Source organism: Giraffa tippelskirchi, chromosome 10, assembly GCF_054371585.1.
Source record: "Giraffa tippelskirchi isolate mGirTip1 chromosome 10, T2T-mGirTip1v1.2.pri, whole genome shotgun sequence".
NCBI classification, from domain to species: Eukaryota; Metazoa; Chordata; class Mammalia; order Artiodactyla; family Giraffidae; genus Giraffa; species Giraffa tippelskirchi.
The window spans coordinates 11,289,836-11,310,153 of record NC_137284.1 but is presented as its reverse complement, the minus strand read 5'-3'; the positions used below and the strand labels follow the sequence as shown (position 1 = coordinate 11,310,153).

The 20,318-nt window shown below is 44.7% G+C and overlaps 2 protein-coding genes across 2 annotated transcripts in view; both read right to left on the bottom strand.

Moving 5' to 3' along the window:
* The window catches only part of LOC145522391 (pregnancy-associated glycoprotein 2-like), a 34,115-nt gene extending 30,386 nt beyond the window's left edge, over positions 1–3,729 (bottom strand). The window contains exon 1 of the mRNA XM_081531137.1: positions 3,654–3,729. Within this exon, the coding sequence (XP_081387263.1) occupies positions 3,654–3,729 (76 nt within the window). The remainder of the gene's footprint in view (positions 1–3,653) is intronic.
* Positions 3,730–10,371: 6,642 nt separating this feature from the next.
* On the bottom strand, positions 10,372–19,227 carry LOC145523109 (pregnancy-associated glycoprotein 1-like). The gene is made up of 9 exons (XM_081532895.1): positions 19,127–19,227; positions 17,918–18,044; positions 16,839–16,956; positions 16,567–16,685; positions 15,167–15,360; positions 14,130–14,246; positions 12,407–12,548; positions 12,221–12,319; positions 10,372–10,524 (listed from the first exon to the last, which is right to left on the bottom strand). The coding sequence occupies exons 1-9, from the start codon at positions 19,225–19,227 to the stop codon at positions 10,372–10,374; spliced, it is 1,170 nt and encodes a 389-aa protein (XP_081389021.1).
* Positions 19,228–20,318: the final 1,091 nt, after the last annotated feature.

Sequence of the window (20,318 nt, the reverse complement as noted above, 5' to 3'; positions counted from 1 at the left end):
TGGTAGGGGGTGCCCTCTCTGGAGCCGAGTTTGCCCCTTTCCGGCTCTGGCGGGCCCCGCCTGCCCGCTGTGTCCGGCGGGGATGGGGCGGTCAGCAGCCGGCTAGCTCTCCTCTGGTATCGCTCAGTCCTTTGTTCTGTGAGCGGGCCGGCAGTGCCTTAGAGTTGGGCTTTTCGCGGGATAGTTCTCTCTCTCTCGCTGTCCCACAGTTTAGGTTACTATCTCACGTTAGCTCCCTCAGATTGCCCTCGGAGCACTCGGGTCCGGTCCTTACCCTAGGCAATGCCGCCCGCTCCTCTCCGTTCAGCCCCCACTTGCTGGTGGCGGATGATGCGAGCGTCTGGGGTTCTTTGCTGGGAGTTGCTTTAGGCACGTAATCTGTGGATTTTATTTATTTTTTCCTCCCAGTTACGTTGCCCTCCGAGATAAAAAATCCTCCCCCACACCCGCCGGTGAGAGGGTTTCCTGGTGCTTGGAAATTCCTCCTCTTTTACGACTCCCTCCCCGGGACGGGTCTCCGTCCCTAACTCTTTTGTCTCTCTTTTTATCTTTTATAATTTCTCCTACCTCTTTTGAAGATAATGCGCAGTTTTTGTGGAAGCCTGACGTCCTCAGCCAGCCTTCAGAAGTAGTTTTGTGAAGTTTGGTCAGCGTTCAGATGTTCTTTCGATAAATTTGTGGAGGAGAGAGTGGTCTCCCCGTCCTATTCCTCCGCCATCTTCTATCAAGTTTCTCTGCTGTCATTCTTATTTTTGTTCTTCTGTGTCTCTTTTTCCTTCTGGCTACCTTTTCTGGTCGATTGTTTTAAACGATAAATTATGATGTGCCTTTGTGAAGTTGTACTTGAGTTGAATTTCTTTGTTTAATGGGTTTAAGTTTTCATCATTTGTGGAAAATTTTCAGCCAGTAATTTTGCAGTTCTTTTCTCTATTCTGTCTTTCACTTCCTGTAACATATATTCCAGTTACATGTATTTTGGTATTATTAAAGATTTTTCAAAGCTCTCTGATGCACAATTAATTTTTTCCCCACAGTCTTTCCTTTACTATTTTACATGTATTTATTTAATATGCTCAATATTCTCTAGCTAATGAATATAAGGATTACAATTGAAGTAAGATTTTAATGTCCTTCCCTGCTAATTCTGTAATCTATATTTTTAAGCATGTTTCTACTAATTGATTTTTCCCTCATTCTTAATATCCTCTTTCTACTTTGCACATCTGGAGTTTTTTTTTTCTTTTTAAATTTACTTATTTATCTTAATAAGTAATAAATGGAATTACAGCTGAGCTATTTCAGGGAAGCTATCCTACTTCCCTGGCACCTCAGTGGCTAAAGAATCCACATGCAATGCAAGACACCTGGGTTTGACAGCTGGATTTGGAAGATCCCCTGAAAAAGGGAATGGCTACCCACTCTAGTATTCTGGCCTGGAGTATTCCATGGACAGTATAGTCCACGGGGTCACAAAGAGTCAGACACAACTGAGAGACTTTCGATTCAGTTCACTTACTACTCAATATACCAGCAAACCTGGAAAACTCAGCAGTGGCCACAGGACTGGAAAAGGTCAGTTTTCATTCCAAATCAAAGAAAAGTAGGGCCAAACAATGTTTAAACTGCTGTACAATTTCACTCACCTCACACACTAGCAAAGTAATACTCAAAATTCTCCAAACTAGGCTTCAACAGTACATGAACCAAGAATGTCCAGATGTTCAGGTTGGATTTAGAAAAGGCAGAGAAACCAGGCATCAAAATGTCAACATCATTGGATCATAAAAAAAGCAAGAAAATTCCTGAAAGACATCTACTTCTTCATTGACTATGCTAAAGCCATTGACTGTGTGGATCACAACAAACTCTGCAAAATTTTTAAGGAGATGGGAATACCAGATCATCTAACCTGCCTCCTGAGAAAGCTATATGCAGGTCAAGAAGCACCAATTAGAACCAGACTGGTTCTAAATTGGGAAACAGTACGTCAAAGCTGTATTTTGTCACCCTGTTTATTTAACTTACATGCATATTACATCAGGGGAAATGCCCAGATGGATGAAGCACAGGCTGGAATCAAGATGGCCAGGAGAAATATCCATAACCTCAGATATACAGATGACACCAGCCTTATGGCAGCCTCTTGATAAAAGTGAAAGAGGAGAGTGAAAAAGTTGGCTTAAAACTCAGCATTCAAAAAACTTAGATTAAATCATCTAGTCCCATCACTTCATAGCAAATAGATGGGGAAACAATGGAAACAGTGAAAGACTTTATTTTGGAGGGCTCCAAAATCACTGCACATAGTGATTGCAGCCGTGAAATTAAAAGACTCTTGCTCCTTGGAAGAAAAGCTATGACAAACCTAGACAACATAAAATAAGCAGAGACATTACTTTGCTGACAAAGGTCCATCTAGTCAAAGCTATCATTTTTCTGGTAGTCATGGATAGATGTAAGAATTGGACTATAAAGAAAGCTGAGTGCCAAAGAAATGATGCTTTTGAACTGTGGTGTTGGACAAGACTCTTGACAGTCCTTTGGCCTGCAAGGAGGTCTAACCAGTCAATCCTAAAGGAAATCAGTCCCAAATATTCATTCTAAGGACTGATGCTGAAGCTCCAATAATTTTGCCACCTGATGAGAAAAACTGATTCATTGGAAAAGTACCTGATACTTGGAAAGATTGAAGGCAGGAGGAGAAGGAGACAACAGAGGATGAGATGATTGGATGTGATCACCGACTCCATAGATATGAGTTTGAGCAAACGCCAGGAGCTGGTGATGAATACAGAAGCCTGACCTGCCCCAGTCCAAGGGATTGCAAAAAGTCGGTTACGACTGAGTGACTGAACTAAACTGAATTTTTCTTAATTGGAGAACAATTGATTTACAATATTATGATGGAATTAGGACAAATCATTTCACTTTGTACAGAAATTTTAAATTGGATGTTGAATGTTATAAATTTTACCTTGTCTGATATTTTTTAATTTTGATAAGTATTGCAGCACTGTTTTGGATCACTGTCAATTTCGTGGAAAAAACTGTACTTTTGAAGGCTTTCTTATTGCTTTGTTGGCTGAAATGAGACCAGCCTTTAGAGCAGGTTTAATTTTCCCCACTCACAAGGCAATACTGTCTTCAGTCCCCTACTGATGTCCTGTGAATTGAGCAATTTCCATTCTGGTGGGTGGGGACACAATTAGACTTGGCTCAATTTGAAACTCAATGGTTGTTCCCTCTAATTATGACCAATACTATCAACTCTCAACCGAAAACTGGAGGGGTATCTCCTGCATACTCCCATAGTCTCTGTGTGTAGCTCTCTCCTGTGAACTCGAGAGTCCCAACTCTTTCTTTCCCAACTTGGGGAGACTATTTGGATCTGCCTGCATGCCCCCTCCCTGTACCATGTGTTGCAAACTCGGTCTAGAGTTGGGACAATTGTAGAGCTCACCTTGCTTGCTCCACCATCTCAGGAATTCATTCTCAGCTGCTTAATGTTTGATGTACAAAAAACTGCTGTTTCAATTATTTTGTCTAGTTGGGAGTTGCTTGAGGCAGGAAGATAAATGTGGTCTTTGCTCCTCTCTGTCTGCCAAAATGGAGGCTGCACTCACTGAACACCTTGTGCAATGCTAGGCACTGACCTCCATGAAGGGGTGCAGACATGATGGGGAACATGTGTTGGGTCTTTGGGGAGCTCCCGTCTTGCTGAAGTAACATGCTGATTCCTACATAATAATTGCTATGTGGTATGTACAGAGGACCATCGGGGACCAGGAAGAAGTCTTTGGGGAAAGAGGAAAGAACAATTCTTGGATAGCTGACAACGATGGGTCAGCAGGCCTTTTCAAGCTGGAGAAGCTGTAGGGAAGAAATTCTAAGCCAGGTGGAGGGAATGTTAAGAGTAAAGGCAGGGCGGCAGTGCTGGGAGCTCCCAGAGAACAAGATCCCAGTTCTATTAAACTTTATCGAAGCCCAATATTGTCAGGTGATGGAAACATCAGTTTTGTTTTGGAAGTGGTAGAATAATATTCAATGAAAGGACTGATGCTGAAGTTGAAGCTCCAATACTTAGGCCACCTGATGTGAAGAGCCAGCTCATTGGAAGAGACCCTGATGCTGGGAAATATTGTGGGAAGGAAGAGAAGGGGATGACAGGATGAGATGGTGGGATGGTATCACCGACTCGATGGACATGAGTTTGAAGAAACTCTGGGAAATAGTGAAGGACAAGGAAGCCTGGCTTGCTGCAGTCCAAGTAATCACAAAGAGTCAGACTTGACTTAGCAACTGAAGAACAACAACGAGAACACAGGATCCTGAGAAGCCGGTGTTCTGGTGGGAGTGCAGAAAGATTTAGAAGCAAGTGGAGACTGCTGGGCGCTGATGCAAAGTCCTTCAATTGCAAGCTAAGGAGCACAAGATTTTGAAAGTGTTACCAAACGTTTAAAAAAACAAAACAAAACTGTTTTCTGCAGGAGTGAGAGCTTTGACTGAATTTGCTCTCTAGATTTTGTTGGGGGATGTGGAAGAGACCTGGAGTAGACTGAGTCTGCAAAAACAAGGTGACCAGCTGCTGGATGGCCAGGCTCATGGTAGACATTCTGCATTGGGTGGAAAACGAATCCAGAGAAAAAGTCTCCCTTCTGGAGTGTACATGCCAATGTATGAGGTAGTTGCGACAAATCACTTAAATGGTATTTTGAGGCAAGCGAGAAATGCACGATGGGTGGTTTGCTTTGGTCAATTCCTGTGTACAGTTAGATGACCGAAAGTCTGGTTACTTCATTTCATGACTGGAATCATCCTTGGAAAAGAAAGCTAGATCAGATCCACACATATTTCTTCATTAAACAGCAAGCATAGGAAGATTTATAAGGCAACTGCAGATGTTTTAGACATGAGGGACCGAATAGGGCAGTTCCATTTAAGAGGTTGAAATTGGACTGTGCAGGTTGCCATGGTAACAGCTTCTTATGCTATGCTAGAGATGTGGGAAACTGTCAAGAGACCAAAAGCCTTTACAACTCTCCTTGCAGTGTGATTTCAGGCTAGAAATAGTTGGCAAGAAAAGGCTGACTGGTAAGGCTGAGGAAGGGAGTAATCTGAGCCAGTGTTTTAGCCCCTGTTGGAGCACCAAAACAGAAACATCAGTTCAGTCAGAGTTCTGCGTCATCGTTCAGGAATAGATGTTATTTTGCTTGACTCAATATTTAGTTTTGGGGATGGCAGCCATAACCTCTAAACAAAAGATTGCCCCCTCCCAGGAGGCGGAATAATTCATATTTCATTCAGAGTCAGGAACTCAGAAAGCCTCTCTGGACCACTTGCATGCACACATGCACTCTAAAAGGTGGAATTATCATCGTGGTGCCCATTTTCCAGATGAGGAAACTGAGGTTAAGGGGCTTGATCAAGGTTATACGGCTAAGCCTATGAAAAGCCAAGCACAAACCCAGTCCTCAAATTGTGTGTTTTTGCTCCACACCCACTGCAGGTGGAGAGGGGTTATCTAGCACTAACTGTTTAGGCAGAAGCAGGCAATATTCAGGTTTAAATTGAAGAAAGAAAAGAAAAACACTAGAACATTCGAGTATGACCTAACCCTTTACGATCATACAGTGGAGGTGACAAATAGATTCAAGGGATTAGATCTCGTAGGCAGAGTGCCTGAAGACCTATGGATGGAAGTTTGTAACATTGTACAGGAGATGGTGACCACAACCATCCCCAAGAAAAAGAAATGCAAGGAGTCAAAGTGGTTGTCTGAGGAGGGCTTACAAACAGCTGAGAAAAGAAGAGAAGCCAAAGTCAAATGAGAAAGGGAAAGATATACCCAATGGAGTGCAGACTTCCAGAGGATAGCAACAAGAGATAAGAAAGTCTAGGAATAAAGGAAAACAATGGAATTGTAAAGACTAGAGATCTCTTCAAGAAAATCGGAGATACCACAGTAACATTTCATGCAGTGATGGACACAAAGGACAGAAAAGGCAAGGACCTAGCAGAAGCAGGAGAGATTAACACAAGGTGAAAAGAATACACAGAAGAACTACACAAAAAAGGTCTTAATGACCCAGATAGGCATGATGCTGGGGTCACTCATGTAAAGCAAGACATCCTGGAGTATGAAGTCAAGTGGCCCTTATGAAGCATCACTCAGAACAAGTTAGTGCAGGTGATGGAATTCCAGCTGAGCTGTTAAAACTCCTAAAAGATGTTGCTGTAAAGAGATGGTGCTGCACTCAATATGTCAGCAAATTTGGAAAACTCAGCAATGGCCACAGTCCTGGAAAAGGACAGCTTTTATTCCAATCTCTAAGAACGATAATTCCAAAGAATTTTCAAACTATCAAACAATCGCACTCATCTCACATGCTTGGAGGTAATGCTCAAAATTCTTCAAGCAAAGCTTCAACAGTACATGAACTGAGAGATTCCAGATGTAGAAGCTGGAATTAGAAAAGGTGGAGGAACCAGAGATCAAATTGCCAACATCCATTGGATGAGTAAGGGAATTCCAGAAAAATATCTACATCTGCTTCACTGACTATGCTAAAGCCTTTCACTGTGTGGACCACAACAAACTGGAATATTCTTAAAGAAGTGGGAGTCCCAGATCACTTACATGCTTTCTGAAATATCTGTATGCAGTTCAAAAAGTGACAGTTAGAACCAGACATGGAACAGCAGCTGAATGATGCAAAATTGGAAAAGGAGCATGACAAGGTTTGTTTGTCAGTCTGTTCATTTAACCTATATATAGGACGTATCTTCAAGAAAATTAGAGCTATCAAGGGAACATTAATGCAATCATGGGCACAATAAAGGACAGAAATGGTATGGACTTAACAGAAGCAGAAGATATTAAGAAGAGGTGGCAAGAATACACATAAAAACCATACAAAAAAGATGTTCATGACCCAGATAACCACAATGGTGCAATCACTCACCTAGCCCCAGACATTCTGGGATGTGAAGTCAATGGGCCTTAGGAAGCATCACTACAAGCAAACTAGTGGAGGTGATGGAATTACAGCTGAGCTACTACAGATCCTAAAAGATGATGCTGTTAAAGTGCTCCACTCAATGCAAATTTGGAAAACTCAGCAGTGGCTACAGGACTAGAAAAGGTCAGTTTCATTCCAATCCTAATGAAGGGCAATGTGAAAGAATTTCTCTCTCAGTTTCACTTATCTCACACGCTAGCAAACTCATAATAAAAATTCTCCAAGGGCCATGTGAAAGAATTGCTTTATCAATTTCACTCATCTCACATGCTAGCAAAGTTATGCTCAAAATTCTCCAAGCTAGGCTTCAACAGTATATGAACTATGAACTTTCAGAAGTTCAAACTGGATTTAGAAAAGGCAGAGGAACCAGATATCAAGTTGCCAACGTCCATTGGATCATAGAAAAAGCAAGAGAATTCCAGAAAAACATCTTCTTCTGCTTTATTGATTGAGCCAAAGCCTTTGACTGGGTAGATCACAACAAACTGGAAAATTCTTCAAGAGGTGGGATTACCATACCACCTTACCAGCCTCCTGAGAAATCTGTATGCAGGTCAAGAAGCAACAGTTAGAACCAGACATGGAAAAGCAGACTGGTTCTAAATTGGGAAAGGAGTACGTCAAGTCTGTATATTGTCACCCTGCTTATTTAACTTAGTTGCAGAGTACATCATGTGAAATGCCTGGCTGGATGAAGCACAAGCTGGAATCAGGAATGCCAGAGAAATATCAATAACCTCAGATACGCAGATGACACCACCCTTATGTCAGAAAGAAAGGAGGAACTAAAGAGCCTCTTGAAGAAAGTGAAAGAGGAGAGTGAAAAAGCTGTCTTAAAACTCAACATTCAGAAAACTAAGATCATGGCATCTGGTCCCATCACTTCATGGCAAACAGATAGGGAAACAGTGGAAACAGTGGGAGACTTTATTTTCTTGGGGTCCAAAATCACTGCGGATGGGTACAGTAGCCATGAAATTAGAAGACGTGTACTCCTTGAAAGAAAAGCTATGACCAACCTGGACAGAATATTAAAAAGCAGAGACATTACATTGCTGACAAAGGTCTGTCTAGTCAAAGCTATGGTTTTTCTAGTAATCATGTATGAATGTGAGAGATGGACTATAAAAAAGGCTGAGCACCGAAAAATTGATGCTTCTGAATTGTGGTGTTGGAGAACACTCTTGAGAATCCCTTGGACTGTGCAAAGAGACCAACTGTCATTCCTAAATGTAGTCAGTCCTGAATATTCATTGGACGGACTGATGCTGATGCTGAAACTCCAAAACTTTGGCCACATGATGAGAATAACCGACTCATTGGGAAAAATCCTGATGCTGGGAAAGATTGAAGGCAGGAGGAAAAGGGGATGACAGAGGATGAGATGGTTGGATAGCATCAGCGAATCAATGGACATGAGTTTGAGTAGGTTCCAGGAGTTGGTGATGGACAGGCAAGCATGGAGTGCTGCAATCCATGGGGTTGCAAAGGGTCAGACACAAATGAGTCACTGAACTGAACTGAGGACACATCACTCAAAGTGCTGGGCTGGATAATCTCAAGTTGGAATCAAGATTGCTGTGGGAAATAACAAGAGAAGATATTAAGAAGTTACCACGCTAGTGGGAGAAAGGGAAGAGGAACTAAAGAGCCTCTTGATGAGGGTGAAAGAGAACAGGAAAAAGCTGCCTTAAAACTCAGCAAATAACTAAGATCATGGCACTGAGTCCCATCACTTCATGGCAAATAGATGGAGGAAAAGTGAAAACAGTGGCAGAGTTTATTTTCATGGGCTCCAAAATCACAATGGGCCTTGACCACAGGCATGAAATTAAAAGACACTTGCTCCTTGGAAGTAAAGCTATGGCAAACCTGGACAGTGTATTAAGAAGCAGACACATCACTTGGCTGACAAAGGTCTGTAGTATCAGGGTCATGGCTTTTTCCAGTAGTCTTGTACAGATGTGAGATTATAGAATGGGGAGCACCTAAGAATTGGTGTTTTTGAATAGTGGTACTGGAGAAGACTCTTGAGAGTCCCTTTTAGAGCAAGGAAATGAAACCAGTCAATCCTAAAGGTAATCAATCTCTGACCCCTGCTGTCCCAGATGAGGCCTCTGCCGAGGGTGTCCAGGTGGGAAGACCCGATGTTTCCACTCCAAAATTGCCGAACCATGGTAGCTCCAACCAAATGGTTTGTAGCACCACCCCTGGAGGAAGCTCAGAAAGGCTGAAGCCTCTTTGTACACTGGGTGCCCCGATATACGAGTTGCATTCTCCCCAGCAGTGTTGGAGGCCAAGGAAAGGGCATTTGGGCCCTGCAGGAGGAGGATGTCTCAGGGATCCACAGGGGCCATCACTTGCCAAGTGGGACTGGACAGGACACAGCAGGCGTGTGTGGCAGAGAGCTGGTGACTGGGGTGTAGGGACAAAAACAAACCCTTTCAGTATGATGGACTCACACAGAACTCCTGAAGCAGAAGCCCACTGCCAATGTTCACCTGAGATGGGATGATTAGATTATTTTCATTACACCTTATAATTCCTCTGAATGAGGAGGTGGTGGAGTCGGTGGTGGAAGAGTCATAAACTCTTCCATGGTCTAGACCATCCCCCAGCCACTATCTTTGAGGCTACATCTACCCAGCTCCAGTCATGTGGTTCTGCAAGAAGTTGACAATCATGTTTGCTGCTGGGTCAGGGCCACATGACCAGGTAAAGCCAATCGTAGGATTCCATGGCACTACCAGGATGGTTGGTCTCCAGCTGGACATGTGATCGAGGTGAGCCATTCAGAGCACTCCCTTGAATCCTGATGTCTCTGAGCTTTTTTTCTTATGGGTTAGATGACTTCAGGATATAAAACCCTAGGGCAGGTAGCTCTGAATTCCCTCACTAGGGGTAGAAGCCTTAGGGAAGAAAGCTGTCAGACTAAGACAGTCAAAAAGAGAGAGGGGAAAGTGAGGATGAGAAAGAGAAAACTGATGACTTATGATTTCTTGGGTCCAATCACTGAGATCTTTGGATCTGCTCTGGTTCTTGTGTCCCAGATGCCCAGAATCCTTCCAATAAGTCCCCCCTTTCCAAAGCCAATTGGAGCTGGGCTCCTCTCAACTGTGCCTCAGACTTGGTACCAGATCCTTCCTGATCATTATGCACATCCCAGACCCAACAGAGGCACCCATTTGTTTTAGCACCATTGAGAGTGAAACCTTTTATTCTTTACTGAGAATAGCGTTTACAGAGCACTACATAAAAAGTTCACCAGCATCCCTGGGCAGGAATGCCCTAAGTGTGAGCAAGTGTGTGTTTGGAGCAGCCTGATTGATTCCTAAACAGGTCCAAGCATTTACACTGCCTGAGCCAGGCCAATCCTGTTATTTCCTCGATCATAAACCGAGAAATACAGCCTCAGGAAGACGTCACCCAGGATCCAGGTCTCTGCGTGGAGATAAACTTCTGTGTTTCCTCTAAAGCCGCTAACGCAGTGGCCACGGGCATCCTGGGGGGGGGGAGACACATACCAGTCAGCCTGAGCACTTACCTGTGACTCCCCCCAATATCCAGACTCAGCACACTTCTTGGTTTTATTTCCCTCTTATGGTAAGTATCAGGTGATTTTCTCAGCAGCTGGGGATGTGAGGGTTCATCCAAAACAAAAAGGGCCAAGGCATGTGGTTGCCAGAAGGAAGGTATGGGGGAGGGGAGGACAGGGAGTAGGGGATTGTCAGATACAAAGTAATATACAGAGGAATGATAAACAACAAAGTCCTACTGAGACTGCACGGAAATATATTCAATATCCAGTGATACAACGTACTGAAAAAAAATAAGAAAAAGAATCTATATTTTTGTATGTGTATAACTGAGTCAGTTTGCTGTGCAGCAGAACTTAAGGCAACACTGAAGATTAGTCATACTTCAATACATATTTTTTAGAGAAAAAACAAGGGTTCCTACTGACTCCTGATTCTTGTTTTCTCTGCAGAGATTGCCAGTCCTTCCTCGTCCCCACAACCTATGCTTTATTAAAAACCTTCATTTTTGTATTTGACTATAGGTGATTAACAATATTCTGAGTTTCAGGTGGACAATGAAGTGACTCAGTCATACATATACATGCAGCCTTGTCCCAAAGATACCCCTCCCATCCATGCTGCCACCTAACATTGAGCAGGTTTCCCTGTGCTATACAGTAGCTCATTGCTCGTTATGCTTGTTAAATACATTAATAGCAGTGCTCACAACACATTCTTTAAGTCTTCGCTCAGGCCCTCTGGGAAAACTCCTTGAACCCACACTCACCCTCTTTGGCCACTCCAGGAATGGATGTGTGACTTACTCTCATGCTCCACCCCCACCGGTCGGTCTGTAGCCCTGGTCACCCCTAGTAAGTCCCCAGTGCCCCTTTGCAGAGCACCTTTGGCACCATTTGCATGAAATCCAGTGTAGATTTGCCTAGAGACAAGCAGTTCCCCTTATTGCTCTAGGAGTCTGCGGGGTTAGAATTTCTGAAATTCCCTCTTCCTGAAAGCCTTCTTTGAGCCCATCAGCCTGCTCTGAACTCCCACAGGGAGCTGACATGAAGCCTCCACCCTGTTTCAGGGCTGTACAGTCACTGTGCACCCTTTATTCACCTTAGCATCCAACCTCCCCACAGAAGGGTTGGGTATCCCAACTCACAAAGGGGGCACCTGGGCATAGCACGGGAAAAATGCAGCTGAGACTAGGGTAGCTATGTAATTTATCATGCAAACCAGGAAAACTTTGAGAAGGGAAAGGAGACTGTTAATCCCTATAGTGGGACAGCACACTGGGACTGTCCCCAGCCATTCTCTTTGTCACATGGCCTATGTTAGGGATTGCTAGAGCTGACTTTCTGTGTTCATGCATCTGAGGGCTCTGATTGAACTGAAGTTCTCTGAAGACAGAAGTCCTTAGTGTTCCCCTCTCGTTGTGATTCATACCAGGCCAGCCCGGAGTGGTGTCTCCACATCTATTTCAGGAAGACCAGTGTCCCAGACTGACCTTTACTCTCAAGTGGTTGGTCTGGTAGGAGGCACTGGCCCAGCTACAGGGGCTCAGGAGCATCTGCCATGGTGTGAAATGGCCTGCAGAGGGTGCCCTCCTCCCTGAACCAGCTCAAGGGTTTCTGCAAGTTCCTATTTGAGAACCAAGCCTCAGGGTTGTCCCCTCACCTTGAGGATGTAGGCTTGAGGAGGCACTGGGTAGCTGATGCCGTTGATGGTGAAGATTATAGAAGGCAGTACTTTGATGGCAGAACATGGGATGTAGTGCTGTTAGACAGAGACGGAGAGAGGTTGGCCCTGGGGACCCTTGTTGTGTGGGGAGACTGGGAGTGACCCTGTGGCATGACCCTTCACCTTGGAACCCAGTGGTGTGGCAGGGAGGAACCTGTGAATGTTAATGATCATTGCTTTTGGGCCAAGGATCCATGATGTCCCAGTGTCCACAAGGGCCTCGCAGCCGGCAAAACAAGCAATAAACTGTCCTTTCATGGTGATGCTAAGAGATAGTGGGATAAAAAGAGCATCAAGGTCACTCTGAGTCTCTCCAGAGCTGCCCCCTTCCCGATTGTCTCCTGAATAGCCCTTCATCTCTTGCCCTGACTCTTTTCCTTTGCTCTCGACATAACACCTTCCTTGACATCCTTGAATGCAATATTTGAATACACCAGGCTCTTTTGTACCTTGACACAAGCTGGCCTTCCTTCCTAGAAGACCCCCCTCCCCTTTGACTAGCAAATTTCTTCTCCTCTTCCAGATTCCAGCTTAACCGTCATGGTTTCAGGAAAGTCTTTCCCTGGTGTATATCAGTCTCCTGTCTTGGTCATTCTCTGTAGACCCTTCCTCATGTCTAGTATGTACCAAAGCGACAATTCACTATGTCTGTGAGGCATTTCTTGTACATACGCCTTCTCAGATGTGAGGGAAACTTTTATTCTCATCACGTCCCTAAACTGCTGGGCCACAGTGGATGCACAACGCTTGTCAGTTGAATGAGTGGATGAAGCCTGTGAAAATCATGAATGAGGAACATCCAGAGAGCTGTATCTGGTGTCGAACAAAAACGGGTCAAATACACAGTGAAGGTAGAGGTTCCCTGTGGCAGCAGATTCTCATGGGGTTGGGGAGACCAGTTGCCCTGAGAGAGGGAATCTCCAGCAGTGCTCACTCACCCAGCTCAGACACTGAGGCCCTGGCCAGGTGATACCTGAGTAGCCCAGGGGAACTCCAAAGACAGGTCAGCATTTGTCTGAAGGTATTACACAGAATCCCATCAATTATTGCCCCTTGTTCTCAAGTCACTTCTGAATCCCACCTTCCTGATTCTCTCAGTTACAGCACCTGCTGCACTGTGTGCCCGGGGTAGGTAATAGGTAGCTATGGTTATGTGGGATGTCTTTTATTATGAGCCACTTTCAGATCTCAAGACTGTGGCCAACTTCTCTCCATTGCTGGCTAGAAGGTATTCTCCCTAAGGAGACCAGTTTTTCCCATTTGTTCGGGATGTTCCTTATTTTAAAACTGACATTTATATGAACTGAGAGCTTCCTCAGTCCTGTGGAAACATGGACAGTTGGTCATCTTATCACAACTCTGTTCAGGCTGAGGAAATTCTCCCTAATCCTCTTTTCACCACACTGTATGGTTCTCTAACCATGCTCCCCACCTCACACTCAGGGGTGAAGCCCTCCCCCAGCTGCACAGGCCTCTCTGGATCCTGTCAAGGACCCTGGGCAGAGCCCTGGTCAGGAGGCCTGGGGAAATTATGAATCCATGGGTGGTTTTTGTATCTATGTGTTTCTGTGTTTGTGTGTGTATTTGTATGTGGCTCTGTCTGTTTGCTTGTGTGTCTGTCTGCCTATGCAATGTATATCTCTGTGTGTGTTTGTATGTATCTGCTTGTGTGTTTATATGTGCCTGCCTTTGTGTTTGCATGTGTCTGTGTGTCTGTATGTGTCATTGTGGATGGTGTATATGTCTGTTTGGTGTATGTCTGTGAGTGTATTTGTGTGTGTCTGCCTTGTGTCCTGTACAGATGTGGGAGCATCACTTGGGGTGACCCTCAGAGGGAGAAGCTTACTGGTCCACGTTTACACGCCAGTCACCCACTCGGGTCAGTGGTGCCCAGTTGAGCACTCCCCTGTAGTAGGCTTTGTCCACGCCACCCAACATCAGCACACCGTTGCCCACCAAGCATCTGTAGAAAGAAGTAAGAGGGTGATCCTTGGAGGACAGTAACAACAGCACTGTCAGGGCTGAGCTTGTCCACCCATCAAGGCCCTGATGATGTCCCTATTTATAAATGTAGAAATTGAGGCTATGAGCGGTTGTGAACTGGACCAAGGTCAGTTACTGGCTAATAAGTGGCACAGAGGAGGGTAGAAGCTAGGCCACCCCCCCACCCTGGGCTCCACCTAATCAAGCTTCTGAAGAGTTCTGGATCTTCTGTAACCTGTGTGCTCAGAGATACCCTCAGAGAACAGTGTGCTGAAGGTTTTGGCTTCCCCTTGTCTCAGGCCAGAAAAATCAGGGCCTGAAAGTGTTAAAGTTGTGGGTTCTGCCTCATCCACAGTTGGCACCACTAACCTGTGACCTGTGCTGTCCATAGGGCCCCACCCTCAGCAGGGGACCCCACCTCTGCTCTCCCTATCTTGAAATCCCAATACTTATTGAAAAAGGAGTCCCATCCTTTCGTTTTGGGTCCCACACTTTTGTTTTGCACTGGCTCCTTCAAATTGTGTAGCTGGTCTGGGCTCCCAGTGAAATGTTAGTGAGGAAGGAAAGATTTCCACCATCCCTCTCTTTCCTTCCATTTCAAAATCATCAGTAAATCTTGTTGCTTTTTCTTCCAACTCACATCTTGATACCTTGCATTAGTCTTCATCTCCACTCACCCCCTACACCAAACCACTGCTCTTGAGCCCAGGAGCACGGTTGTGTTCCAATAAAGCTCTATTTATAAGGTCCAGTAGTGAAGCCAGGTAGGGCCCTGGGGCCATAGTTCTCCTGGGGTATATTATCTCTCCGGATACTTCTGTATCAAGTGTTCTATAATTTTCTTGCCACTGAAGCATCTTAAGCTAATTTGGAGAGAGGTCTTATCCAGCTCAGACTTACTTGCTCAAGTAGAAGGCAAAGACAGGCTCAGAAATGGCACCTTGTTTCTTCAGGTTGTCAAAGATGGGGATGCCTTCTAAGACGGATATGTTGGGGTAGTTCAAGCCCACGACGCCATCAAAGGGCGAATCGTCAAATCCAGACACCTCCAGGCTTAGACCGAACAGCTGGTCAGTACTTACAAGGTCCCCAATCTGAGGGAGAGAAAAGTGTTCCCACTTACAGATTTGTGAAGTGGGGCTAGGACTGGGCTGGGGTGCACTGCCATTAGATCCTCAGAGAAGAACTGAGGCTGGGCTATGTCTTTGGTGGACCTCAGACGGTTGGACCAAGCTGAGGAGAATTTGGATTCCATTTGTGAGGGGTTGTGGATTTTAAAACATCTGCCCCTCTGAAAAAACATCAATTGCTTGAGTCAAATTGGCTTCAAGTCTTCTGTACAGTTGGGGCAACAAAAAGTCAGGACAAGACGCAGTGGTGCCCCCTTCAGGACAATATGAGTAGAGACCAGAACAGTCTCCTCTTTGTCATCACTATGACCTAATGACAGAAATGGACTGAATTCACTGTACTATACTGTGGATTCTGCATCTGCCCAGGAAGACAGAGCCGAAAATACAATCTTGCTTGCAGGGTTCTGTGAAAGTAATGCCTAGGAAATACACTTTGGGGGATATCTGTGTGTTTGTGTGAGTGTGTGTGAGAGAAAGAGGATAAAAGAGAGAGGAGAACTACTCAGGCACTTTGTGGGAGGTAGGTCATAAGTTTTATTAGACTCTCAAAGGCCCCTAGAGTGAGAACTCATTTATCAGGCCCTCTGACATCTCTGTACTCCTTTTTTCTTTCTCGGATATTGGAAGGACTTGACTGCCCCCAGGGTCCCCAGATCAGTTTGATTCTGCCCCTAAACACCCCACGGCATCTTCAGTCCTGAAAAGCCAGCCCAGCTCCACTGCTTACCACATGTGTGACCTCTGCAAGGCCTTTGCTATCTGCACCTCAGTTTCTTCATCTGTATTATGAGCTAATCAAAGTACCTGCTGTTTGGGATTTTTGCAGGATTAAACTAGTTACTACCTGAAAGTGCCTGGAACATCCTGAGAATTTAAAAGTGGGTACTTTTCCCCCCCTCTTCTCGCTCCCAGAAAAATGAACTTTGAACTGCTCATGGGCAGAGGAGCTGCAAGTCCACATCCCAAGGCACTCTCTAGGTTAGCTAATCTGAGGGTTTGTATGTTCACCACGGGTGCTGTCTCCCCAGGGACAGAACCCTGTGGATAGGGTGGCCAATCACTAAGGGGTGTTAGCATAGGACAGGTCCTGCCAGGTGGTCCTGCATCTGTTTTGTAGCCGTGGTCACTCCATTCCCAGTCCTGACTCAGCTACTGTTTACACGTTACCCGGATGGTGTCATAAGCAAGATGTCCCTTTATTTTCCCAGATCCAAGGGTGATTTCAAAGTGCCTGGTCGTACGCCGGAAGGTGGAAGAGTCCTGATACTTGAAGGTAGTGTGTGTATCTGCAGACACAAGAGATGAGTGTCAGACAGTGACACTGTCAGATGAGTCAGACACACTGTTAGGTGAGTGTCAGATGAGTGTCAGGTGCCAATGATGAAAAAGGGGATGTCAGACAAGTAAAAGTTGGGTGGGTTGGGGGTGTCTGTACTCACGACAGGAGGAACTGGAGCAAGAGACGGAGGGCACCCACACGTCAGATGAGCCCGTGTCAAATACAACCCGGAATTCCTGAGGGGGTGTTCCAATGGTGATATTACCAATGTAGGCGAACTACAGAGACCAGGAGGGGTGGGTTAGTGCAGATCTGGCTCCCCTCGATTCCCACACTGCTGCCTCCCTCTGGGTGTCACACGTCTCCTGAGATCACTTTGAAACCACCGTGCAGCTCGCAATCTTTCTCACAGAGGTGCCTGCATTTGATAGTTTTTCCTGCACTACACAGCATGAAGGATATTAAATCTATGACCAGGCATTGAAGAAGTACCTCCTGCATTCGAAGTCCAGAGTCATGACCATTGGACCCCCAGGGAAGTCCTGGTGCCTTCATTTGAGAAGCTTTCTTGTCTCTCCAAACCCAACCTGAGCACCTCCGTCTCCAGGAGGTCCTCTTTGATCAACGCCACTCACTGCCTCTAAACTCAATCCACATCCAATCAATACCACACAGGTGACCCTTTCATTTGACATATATTTACTCTTTGCCTTGCTCCCAGGCTGGCCTGGGCATTCTTGAAAACAAAATGAGCCCATTTTTCCTAATCTAATAAAAATAAGCACCATGTTAGATTCTTACGGCGTTACACGGAATAGGGGTTCAGTAAATTTTTACTGCTGTGGCTCTTGCATCTGTGGAAGTTGAATTCCTCTGCCTGGGGATTCACAATTACTTTGCAGTTGGCTTTACCTTTTGATCAGAGATGGCTCGGCCTGTATCTGTAACTGAGTGGCTCACTGAGTTCAGAAAACAATCTCCCTCAAACTAATGACACATTTTAGACACAGAAGTGCATGTTTGCCTTCCACCTGGTCATTGCTGGGCCTAGTCACCAAATACCAAGAGTGGAGGATGAGAGTGCCTTCTCCTGTGGGAATGGGGTCCCTGTTCCCCAGTGTCCCTGCCTTCTGCACATGCCCAAGCCCCAACATCTGACCTGCTACTTGCAGATGAGAACCAGTGCTAGGACACACCACCAGGGGGCGCGGGGGAGCACCATCCTCCCAAAACACTCACATCCTGGAAGTTCCTCAAGGGTAGATAAGTTATATATGAACTCTTGGAGCGTTCCTTCAGGAAATTGCTCAGCAAGCTTTTTTCATTGAGGGTTTCTTGCATGATCTTCACTTTCGTTAGAGGTATTCTTTCACCGAGCGTTGGGAATATAAATCAAAGGAGAAGCAACAGTCAGCTATCATTAAGGTACACCTGTCATTGTTATGGCACTGTGTATCTTCCAATCATTTTTATGAGTCATGTTATTATCAGAATTTTATGCATATACCATGGGAAAGACAGATTTGAAAATCGGTTCTGTTCTGTAATCTTGGGTAAGCCATATGGCCATGTGGGGTCTCAGTCTCTCCCTTGGTAAAAAGGTGAAATGTAACAATTCCCACCCTCCAAATAGAATATTTTGGGGATAAATGAAGTGATGGATATAAGGTACCTGATAAATAGGAAGAGAAGTCTCAACAATGATAGCCATTAGCATTGCTGTTGCCATCCCACTGTATCCTTCTCATAGAAGCTTAGGGAAGGAGGTAGAAGGGGGATTCTTAATTCTCTTTTACAAGGGAGGAATTTGAAATGCAAGAGGTTTGTGAGTTGGCTGTGGTCACACTGCTTGACAGATATAAAACAGTGTATCTTTCTCCAAGTTGAAAGAGAAGAGAGTGTTGAAAGAAAAATCCAGGAGATAGGGAACAAGTTAGGGAAATTCAGAGGCTAGGGAAATTCAGACACTCGAGAAGGAAGGATGAGTCAAATGAAAAATTAAAAGAAAAGAAAACAACACAGAGAGAAATACACTCACAGAGTCTTCCAAAGAGATGGAGAGATAAATGATTGTGATACAGAGATGCAGACATAGACATATACACACTGAAGTAGAGAAAGAACAAAGAGGACATGTTGAATAAAATGTAGAAAAAGTGCTATTCCACAGGACCATACCCACATCTGCATTCACTGTGCACTGAACAATTGCAAGGAGTTCCATTCTCAATAGGTCATGAGATGACTGGAGTCTAAGAGTTGTGCAACCATGCATATCTACACCAAGACCCTTGCTACCTTCCTATAGCTAGGTACTTATCAATAAGTAAGAGTTGAACTTTAAGACTGTCACCCATTCTCTTCTAAACCTGATGGGTGGAATAATAATCAGATGAAAAGAAAAATCCAACAAAGGAAGATGATGTGGCTTACACTGCCCATACTTACCTGAGTATGCACTCTGAGAAGGCCACCAGCCCGAGGAGCACAAGCCACTTCATGCTTCTATCCTGGCTCCAAGTACTCAGGGAAATTCGGGTTCTTAGCATGTAGTGGTGACCAGGAGCCCCTAGTTATATATGCTCTGACCTGCCCTAATTTTCCCCTTTAGGCCACTAATAGATCTGATAAAAACAAAAAGCTCTTGATAAAATCTTTACCTTCGTCATTGTCCTCGGCGAGTGGACTTTGAAGCTTCTCAGAATACAGAGAATTGAATTATAATCTCCTCCTTGAAGCTTGGCTGGAAAATCAAACTGATCTGCATGGACATCTAAGAAGATGGACAACCTTGCTGGCTTGGAGAAAAAAATTGCTAAGAACATGATAAAAATGGACTCTAGGGGACATGCTCGACATTCTTGGTTTCATCTCATCTTCCTAGCAACTTCATCAGATATGCCTTGCTGTCTTCATTGGAGAGGAGATTGCTAGGAGGATAAGTTGTCAAATAGCAAAGTGAAGACTTCAGGGACAGCCCAGGGACATACAACTGGCTTTAGGTAGTGGGTCTAATGGCAGAGATCATGGGTACCTATGATGCCAGTCTGCATCAAAGATTTAGGGCAGAGCAATACTTCAATTGCATGGATTCAGTATTGGAAGAAATGTCATATGCATCCACAAGATATTTTATATCATCCAACAAATGTACAAGGAAGAACTGTGTGCTGGGTTCTGGGTTAGAGGCTTCAAAGTCAAAGTTGATCAAGACAAAAATAGTGTTTAGCTTAGGTGAGCTAGCAGTCTATTTCTCACAAACTCATGGCCCCAAGAGGCAAGAGAAATGATACTAGGACTAGGTGGCCATGTTGGACCCTGGGCAGCACAGGCTTTACCACTGGGAACAGCCTTTCCTCCACTTCAACCTTGCTGGAAAGCAGGCCAGTTGGCCATGTTTTCAAGTCAGAAGTATGTATATTTATGTACAATTTACTGATTTTAATGTTAGCAACTAATTTTTTTTCCCTGAAAAAACAGTGGGAATGAAATCTCCACAATCATGTGCAGGAATCAGCCTTCAGTCTCTGCAGGTTTTTATTTCTGGCCTAGAGTTGGGAGTACAATGGGAAGAGAATGTATTTAATTCAAGTTCGATGATATACAAAGAGACTGAATGCATATGAAACATGTTTGTTTT